We start from the raw sequence: 9962 nt of genomic DNA, 5'->3' as shown, positions 1-9962 counted from the left end.
ATTTGCAATTTTTTTTTTATATATAGTCTTTAGTTTTGTGTGTGTGTTTTTATGCCCCTCGAGATCGAAGGGCATATCATTTTTGTCCCGTCTGTCATTCTGTCTGAAAATTTAACCTTGCTAATAACATTTGAACAGTATTAAGTACAAGAGTGGTGATATTTCACACAAGTATTCCTTGTGACAAGACCTTTTTTTTTTGTCCAACATTTTGGAGCCTGTGACCTTGACCTTGGAGTTTGACCTACTTTTAAAATTTTTTTTACATTCGTCATAACTTCTAAATGGTAAATTTATATTAGAGCTTTCATATTGCACAAGAGCATTTCTTGTGACAAGATATTTCTACTAGCTGGTACCAAGATATTTGTCCTTGTGACATTGAAATGAAAGGGAGACAATTTTGAGGAGAAGTACTAGAAAAAAAATTGACACCAAGTCAGAAAGATGAAATAATAAAAAGAGAAACAAAAGGAAGGAAGAATATAAGACACAACTATTCAACAGAACAAAAAAAGGAACAAATCTAAGGGAAACCTCAGGTAGAAGAAACAAAAGAGAAAATTCATCAACATCTGAGAAAAACAAAATCAACATTAGAGAATCCTCAGGAAGAAGAAATAAAAGAGAAAATTTATCAACATCTGACAAAAACAAAATCAATAGTAGAGAAACAAAGGGGAAAATGACTCTTAGAATTAAACTGCCAATAGAGAAAAAGGAGAAAATAAATTCACTTCAACAAAAACAGAAGGTTTTTCATTGCGATCCGTTAAGTGAACAAAACAAACTTCAAATTTCAAATTTATGCTTTTAAAACAAAACTTGCATAGATTAATTAGGTCTCTTTCTGCGTTTCAAAAAATGTTAGACTTACCGGAAGTTTAACCAGCAACTTCCGGTTTTTCGAGAAAAACTTCGGAAAAATGGTTTCTCTTTGTCCTCGTATATCTCACATATTTACCAACTTTTTAATACAATATTTACAGATATTATTGACATTATCCATATCTAGGGTACCCGTTAACACTATTTCAAAATTCACTTCCGGTCGCAAGTTACGGCCGAATTTCTGTTTTTCAAATGACATTTTGTTTCGGCGTTTTCTCATAAACGGTTAAAGATTGAGTCTTCAAACTTTCAGGGATGATAAATGGTGACTTGTAGCTCTGTAAAGTTGTTTATCATTGCGATCCGTCAATTCCGGTCGTCACCGGAAATGAACAAAAGAAACGTCAGATTTCAAATTTATGCTTTTGAAACAAAACTTGTATAGATTAATTAGGTCTCTTTCGGCGTTTCAGAAAATGTTACACTTAACGGAACTTTAACCAGCAACTTCCGGTTTTTAGAGAAAAACTTCGAAAAATGGTTACTTCTTTGCTATCATATCTCTCGCTTATAAATCAAGTGTATGATATGATTTTCACATGTATAATTGACATTATCCACCTTTAGAGTATAGTGAATTATTGTTTTTTCCAATTCACTTCCGTTCGTTAAATGTCTACGATTTCCGGGTTTTTTTCTCTCTCCAGGCAAACGTTTTCTCATAAATAGTCAAAGATTGAGTCTTGAAACTTTGAGGAATGTTAGCTTATGACGTGTAGATGTGACATACATGTTTCAATTTTGCTGCCGTCACTTTCGTCATCCACCGGAAGTACCTTAAAAATATGTAATTTTTCATTTTTCTAAATTCTAATGCTCATAACATTATTTGATAAAGTGTAAAAAGTCATGCCATTTCCACCGGAAGTTGGTTGTTGGAAACCGGAAGTTGTCGCCAAAATCAGTATTTTTCATGGAAATCTTTAGTGTGGGTTCCTACGCGGTCAATGTGGAATTTTTAGTCGTTTTATGGACTCCCGAGATACTCGAAAGTGAATGAAACAAAACCGAAATTGTTAATAATTGATAAATCATGTCTTACTTGTTTCACTGTTTATTTCTTTCATGTATAGTCGTTCTTCACTAATTGAATTCCCCCAGTCAAGATCATATCTCATCAGGAATTGGACGGAAGACCTATTCGTTGATCGCAATGAGATAATTTCTAGTTAAGGTCTTCCGTTCTTCACGGAAGACCTTATAGTGATTCTACTGTTTCTTATTATTATTATTAAGGTCTTCCGTTCTTCACGGAAGACTTATAGTGATTCTACTGTTTCTTCTTATTAAGGTCTTCCGTTCCAGACGGAAGACCTTATAGTGATTCTACTGTTTATTAAGGTCTTCAGTTACCAACGGAAGACCTAGTGATTCTACTGTTTATTATTATTTTTTTCCCCCTTTCATCTCCGAGACCGTTGGATGGATTTTCCTGAAACTTTCACAGATTATAGAGAACGATGGTACCTCGAGGCATATTTTTCATTTTTTCAAAATTCACTTCCGTTCGTGAGATACGTACGATTTTCCGGTTTTTGAAAGTAACTTTGTCCGGGGGTAAACTTGAAAACCACTAAAGATAATCAAATGAAACTTTCAGGGATGATAGATCTATTTTCTCTATGGTGCATGCACTATTATTTTTTGTCACCGTCACTTCCGGTCATCACCGGAAGTGCTTAAATGAATCATCAATTTCAAACTTTTTTCTTTTAAATTCAAACCTATATCGGTTTACTAGGTCTCGTTCTAATTTTCAAAAAATGTTGACCCCACCGGAAGTTGAATCTCCAACTTCCGGTTATATCAAAGAAAGACCAATCATTCTCTCATTTTTCAGTGCCACAAATCTCGGTCATGAAACAAGTTAAGGAGTTGAGTTTTACATATATTATAGTCACTATAAATGTCTAAAGTAACGTCAAACATTTTTGTAAAATTCACTTCCGGTCATTAGATATGGTGTGGACGAATTCAGACTTTATTTCCCTGATATCTCCGCAACGAGGATAGATATACACTTGAAACTTGCAGGGGTTATAGATTAGCGATAGTCCATCTTAAACATATTTTGTATATGAGTGTACGTCACTTCCGGTTTCAACAGGAAGTGGTTGGAAAATTTACTATATTCATTTTTTTTCAACACGATTTCTGAAAGATGTCTAAATGGATTTTCTTGCCAATTATGGAGATGATAGAGAATTGCAGTACCCTTAGACACGATCTTTCATTTTTACAAAATCGACTTCCGTTCGTAAGATATGTCCGATTTCCATTTTTCAAAAAATCATCTTGTCCGGAGGTAATCTCAAAAACGACTAAAGAGGAACAAATGAAAATTTTAGATATTATAGATCTCTCGATTGCATAGTGCATACACATTAATTTGTTTTTCGTTATCACTTCCGGTCGTAACCGGAAGTGATTGAAAGAATCACTAATTTCAAACTTTTTCTTTTAAATTGAAACCTACACTAGTTTATTAAGTCTCTTTCAGAGTGTTCAAAGAATGTTGACCCTGTCGGTATTCAAAACGCCTACTTCCGGTTTCTCGATAAAATACTCTTATACCTTTCGTCTTTGTGTCCCCCATAAATCTCGTTTATATTTCAAGTGTTTGACATGATTTTCAAATATCTGAAGAACAGTATCAACATCTAGAGTTAAGACAATTTTATTTTTCAAAATTCACTTCCGGTCGGTAGTAAGGCACTACGTTTTCTTTTTTTAATCTGCTTCTTTTTCTTGAGAACTCTTTCAAATAGAGACGTGAAACTTTCAGGGAATATAGATAATAGAGAGTCGCTGTGGTTTATGGGAAAACACATCTGAATATTACTTCCAGTCGTCACCGCAAGTTACGAGAAATGGGTGACAACTTCATTAACACATCTCTCATGTCTTGAAAAGGCATTCTCTGATATATTTGAATGATTCTCGTAAGAACAGAAAGCTGTGTACCGGAAGTGTTCAAACGGAAGACCTACTCATTACTAGTAATGAGTGTCTAGTTATGTTCCCCAAACAAAGTTTCGGAACATATTGTTTTTACTCTCTTTCTTATTATTATTAAGGTCTTCCGTTTCCAACGGAAGACCTTCTAGTGATTCTACTGTTTATTAAAGTCTTCCGTCTCAACGGAAGACCTTATAGTGATTCTTATGTTTCTTTTCCTCTATTATTATTAAGGTCTTCCGTCTCAACGGAAGACCTTATAGTGATTCTTATGTTTCTTTTCCTCTATTATTAAGGTCTTCCGTTTCCAACGGAAGACCTTCTAGTGATTCTACTGTTTATTATGTCTCCGAACACAAAGTGTCGGAGACATATTGTTTTTGCTCCGTTTCTTATTATTCTTATTATTATGTCTCCGAACACAAAGTGTCGGAGACATATTGTTTTTGCTACGTTTCTTATTCTTCTTTTTATTATTATTTTCTTCTTATTTTTCCTCTTCTTTAGTGAGAAATTTGTCCGCACGATTTTATGAACATGCTTCGACTGATCCACTTCAAACTTTGTGAGCTGATAGAGGGTCATTAGTAGAGGTGCAATCAACTTTTCAAATTTTCAAAATGGCCGCCGTTTCAAGATGGCGGCTAAAAAACGTAAAAAAGTCAAGATTGTCGGATTTCAACCAAATTCTATTTCTAGGGTAATTTAGTGACCCCGAATCCATTTCCACCATCAATTTTTTTTTGAGCCGCCATTTTTAAAATGGCCGCCAGATACCGAAATTTTTGAAAGTGTTAAAATCTCTACAATATTTGGGTTCTGGGGTCAATTGAGGGTCCACAATTCATTTTTAGAATCACTATCTCCTTCAAATCAATTTTCAAATCTTTCAAAATGGCCGCCATTGAAGAAAATGTTGGCCAAAATTCAAGTCCGTCCGATTTCAACCAAATTTAGTTTCTAGGGTTCTTTGAGGATCCTGAGTGCATATCTGGCATCAAAAACCATTTCCGACATGGGGAGGTGTTCGGAGACATTTGTGTTGGCATCCCAACACAGTTATAGCTCGTTATTATTATGTTTCCGAACACAAAGTGTCGGAGACATATTGTTTTTGCTCCGTTTCTTATTATGTCTCCGAACACAAAGTGTCGGAGACATATTGTTTTTGCTCCGTTTCTTATTATTCTTATTTTCTTCTTCTTCTTTTTATTCCTCTTCTTTCCAGAGAAATTTGTCCGCTCGATTTTATGAAAGTGTTTCAACAGATCCACTTCAAACTTTGTGAGTTGATAGGGGGTCATGAGGAGGGGTGCAATCAACTTTTCAAATTTTCAAAATGGCCGCCGTTTCAAAATGGCGGCCAAAAACGTCAAAAAATCAAGGTTCTCGGATTTCAACCAAATTCTATTTCTAGGGTAATTTGGTGACTCCGAGTTCATTCCCACCATCAAAAAAAAATTTTGAGCCGCCATTTTCAAAATGGCCGCCATATACCAAAATATTTGAAAATGTTAAAATCTCTACAACATTTGATTTCTGGGGTAATTGGAGGGTCCACTGTTCATTTCTAGCATCAGTATTTTCCTCCAATCTATTTTCAAATGTTTCAAAATGGCCGCCATTGAAGAAAATGGCGGCCAAAAATCAAGTCCGTCGGATTTCAACCAAACTTGGTTTCTAGGGTTTTTTGAGGATCCTGAGTGCATATCTGGCATCAAAAACCATTTTTGACATGGGGAGGTGTTCGGAGACATTTGTGTTGTCATCCCAACACAGTTATACCTCGTTATTCTTATTATTCTTTTCTTCTTATTTTTCCTCTTCTTTAGTGAGAAATTTGTCCGACCGATTTTGTGAAAGTGCTTCGACAGATCCACTTCAAACTTTGTGAGCTGATAGGGGGTCACTAGGAGGGGTGCATTCAACTTTTCAAATTTTCAAAATGGCCACCGTTTCAAGATGGCGGAAAAAAACGTCAAAAACTCAAGGTTGTCGGATTTCAACCAAATTCGATTTCTAGGGTAATATGGTCACCCCGAGTCCATTACCACCATCAAAATTTTTTTTGAGCCGCCATTTTCAAAATGGCCGCCAGATACCGAAATATTTCAAAGTGTTAAAATCTCTACAATATTTGGGTTCTGGGGTAAATGGAGGGTCCACAATTCATTTCTAGCATCAGTATTTCCTTCCAATCAATTTTCAAATGTTTCAAAATGGCCGTCATTGAAGAAAATGGCCGCCAAAAATCAAGTCCATCGGATTTCAACTAAATTTAGTTTCTAGAGTTCTTTGAGGATCCTGAGTGCATATCTGGCATCAAAAACCATTTCTGACATGGGGAGGTGTTCGGAGACATTCGTGTTGGCATCCCAACACAGTTATAGCTCGTTATTATTTTTTTTTTCCCCTTTCGTCTCCGAGACCGTTGGATGGATTTTCCTGAAACTTTCACAGGTTATAAAGAATGATGGTACCTCGAAGCCTTTTTTCATTTTTTCAAAATTCACTTCCGGTCGCAAGATATGTCCAATTTTCGTCTTTTTACAAGATATCTTGTCCAGCGTTTTACTCAGAAACGGTAAAAGATAGAGTCACCAAATTTTCAGAGTTAATAGATCTCACTTTGTAGGCGTGCAGTAGGGGGTTAAGAATGTCGGCCGTCACTTCCGGTCGTCACCGGAAGTGATTAAAGGAAACATGAATTTCAAACTTTTTTCTTTCAAATTGAAACCTATTTCGGTTTACTATATCTCGTTCTAATTCTCAAAAAATGTTGACCCCACCGGAAGTTGAATCTTCAACTTCCGGTTATATCAAAGAAAGCCTATTCATTCTCTCATTTTTCAGTGCCATAAATCTCGGTCATGAAACTAGTTAATGAGTTGAGTTTTAGATATATAATAGTCACTATAAATGTCTAGAGTAACATCAAATATTTTTGTAAAATTTACTTCCGGTCGGCAAATACGGCTTATTAGTTGTTTTCCTTGTCCAGCGTTTTTCTCAGAAACGGTAAAAGATAGAGTCACCAAATTTTCAGAGTTAATAGATATCACTTTGTAGGCGTGCAGTAGGGGGTTAAGAATGTCGGTCGTCACTTCCGGTCGTCACCGGAAGTGATTAAATGAATCATATATTTCAAACTTTTTTCTTTCAAACTGAAACCTATATCTGTTTACTAGGTCTGGTTCTCATTCTCAAAGAAATGTTGACCCCACCGGAAGTTGAAACTCCAACTTCCGGTTATATCAAAGAAAGACTATTCATTCTCTCATTTTTCAGTGCCATAAATCTCGGTCATAAAACATGTTAATGACTTGAATTTGACATATGTTATAGACACTATAAATGTCTAAAGTAAATTTAAATATTTTTGAAAAAATTCACTTCCGGTCGTGAGATATAGGGTGGACATATTCAAACCTTGTTTTTTCAGTTTCTCAATAATGAATATAGACAGACGCTTGAAACTTGTAGAGTTGATCAACTAACATTAATACATTGTACACATACATTCAATTTTTTTGTCCGTCACTTCCGGTCTATACCGGAAGTATTTGAAAAAATGTCGATTTTCCGATTTCTTCGAGTGATTTCTCAGAGATGGCTGAAATTTTCAGGAATAATGTCTTATGAAATGACCTTGCTATAATTATTTTTGTTTTTACAAAATTCACTTCCGGTCGGAAAATATGGCCGATTTTCTGTTTCTCAAAAGGAATTTTGTCCAGCATTTTTCTTGGAAAAGGTAAAATATAGGTTCATCAAACATTCAGGGATGATCAATCTCCGTTTGTAGGCGTGCAGTAGTGGGTTGAAAATGTCGACCGTCACTTCCTGTCGTCACCGGAAGTGATGGAAAGAATCGCAAATTTCAAACTTTTTCCTTTAAATTGAAACCTATACTAGTTTATTAACTCTCTTTCAAAGTGTCAAAAGAATATTGCCTCTGTCGGTAGTCAAAACGACTACTTCTGGTTTCTTGATAAAATACCTTTTTAATTTTCATCTCTTTGTCCCCATAAATCTCGCTTATATTTGAAGTCTTTCATATGATTTTCACATGTCTTAATAAAAGTATCAACTTCTAAAGTTTTGATAATTTTGTTTTTCAAAATTGACTTCCGGTCGGTAGTAACCTACTACTTTTTCTTTCTTTAGTCTACTTCTTTTTGTTGAGAAGTCTTTCAGATAGAGACGTGAAGTTTTGAGGGAATATAGACAGTAAAGAGTCGCTGTCATTTATAGGAAAACGCATCTGAATAGTACTTCCGGTCGTCACCGGAAGTTACGAGAAAGGAGTAAAAAATTCGATAATACATTTCTCATTCATTGTTAAGGCACATTTTCTGGTACATTTAAATGGTTTTTGTAGGAACAGAAAGCTCTTTACCGGAAGTGGTCTAACGGGAGACCTACTCATTACTAGTAATGAGTGTCTAGTTAAGGTCTTCCGTCTCAACGGAAGACCTTATAGTGATTCTTATGTTTCTTTTCCTCTATTATTATTAAGGTCTTCCGTCTCCTGCGGAAGACCTTACTATTATTGTTCGCGTTCTTCTTCTTCATTATTATTATTATTATTATTAAGGTCTTCCGTCTCCTGCGGAAGACCTTACTATTATTGTTCGCGTTCTTCTTCTTCATTATTATTATTATTATTTTCCTTGGTAGTACACGCGTTTTTCTCAGCCATTTCTCTATCGATTTTCACGAAATTTTCAGGAAAGATGTCTTTTGGTGACGAGACTTTGCTTGCAAAATTTCGTGCTTGACGTCACTTCCGGTCAGGAGTTATCTCTCTTTTAGTGACTTTTTGAAGGGCCTTGTTGTCCACACATCTCCTCCGTTAGTTTTGAAGCTAGAGTCTTGAAATTTCTACACAAGATAGAGTAAACATTTTAGAAGATTTGTGGAGGATTCGATTTTACCGGAGGCGATTTGCCTAAAGGCTCGCCTGGACCTGAAAAAATGGATGCCAAAATTTTTCGCCGATTTCGGCGATTTTTGACCTTTGATCTCCAATATCTTTTTTCTTGCAAATATTTTGTTAAGACATGTAGAACAAAAGTTGTGCACATTTACGAGATCTTTTCGAAAATATCAGAATTTAGGGAGGAGAAATACTAGAAAAAAATTGACACCAAGTCAGAAAGATGAAATAATAAAAAGAGAAACAAAAGGAAGGAAGACTATAAGACACAACTATTCAACAGAACAAAAAAAAAAAGGAACAAATCTAAGGGAAACCTCAGGCAGAAGAAACAAAAGAGAAAATTTATCAACATCTGAGAAAAACAAAATCAACATTAGAGAATCCTCAGGCAGAAGAAACAAAAGAGAAAATTTATCAACATCTGAGAAAAACAAAATCAACATTAGAAAATCCTTAGAAAGAAGAAATAAAAGAAAAAATTTATCAACATCTGACAAAAACAAAATCAACATTAGAGAATCCTCAGGAAGAAGAAATAAAAGAGAAAATTTATCAACATCTGACAAAAACAAAATCAACATTAGAGAATCCTCAGGAAGAAGAAATAAAAGAGAAAATTTATCAACATCTGACAAAAACAAAATCAACATTAGAGAATCCTCAGGAAGAAGAAATAAAAGAGAAAATTTATCAACATCTGACAAAAACAAAATCAACATTAGAGAATCCTCAGGAAGAAGAAATAAAAGAGAAAATTTATCAACATCTGACAAAAACAAAATCAACATTAGAGAATCCTCAGGAAGAAGAAATAAAAGAGAAAATTTATCAACATCTGACAAAAACAAAATCAATAGTAGAGAAACAAAGGGGAAAATGACTCTTAGAATTTAACCGCCAATAGAGAAAAAGGAGAAAATAAATTCACTTCAACAAAAACAGAAGCAACAAACCAGGTCTAAAATTAAAGATAAAAAGAAAACCATGGAATACATAAAGCAAAAATTTGAACAATCAATAAAAGAAGGACCTATATATATTTGCACATCCTGCAACAGACTTTTGTATCGTAAATCAGTCAAATGCTTTTCTTTGAAGAGATATCACTCCACTTCGAATTCAATATTAAAAATTTGTAGAACAAAGTGTGCGAGTCTTGACAGCAAAGAAT

The 9962-nt window shown here is 34.8% G+C and overlaps 1 protein-coding gene across 1 annotated transcript; it reads left to right on the top strand.

Annotated features, from left to right (window-relative positions):
* Positions 1-9098: 9098 nt before the first annotated feature.
* On the top strand, positions 9099-9892 carry LOC130051457 (CD209 antigen-like; the record flags this gene model as incomplete). Its single annotated transcript, XM_056153400.1, is given in 1 exon segment — positions 9099-9892. A coding segment is annotated over 1 exon segment (573 nt), but the record flags the coding sequence as incomplete, so codon positions are not given.
* Positions 9893-9962: the final 70 nt, after the last annotated feature.

Source organism: Ostrea edulis, chromosome 2 (genome assembly GCF_947568905.1).
Source record: "Ostrea edulis chromosome 2, xbOstEdul1.1, whole genome shotgun sequence".
Classification (NCBI taxonomy): domain Eukaryota; kingdom Metazoa; phylum Mollusca; class Bivalvia; order Ostreida; family Ostreidae; genus Ostrea; species Ostrea edulis.
The sequence above is the reverse complement of the archived record's forward strand: the minus strand, read 5'-3'. Positions and strand labels throughout refer to the sequence as shown.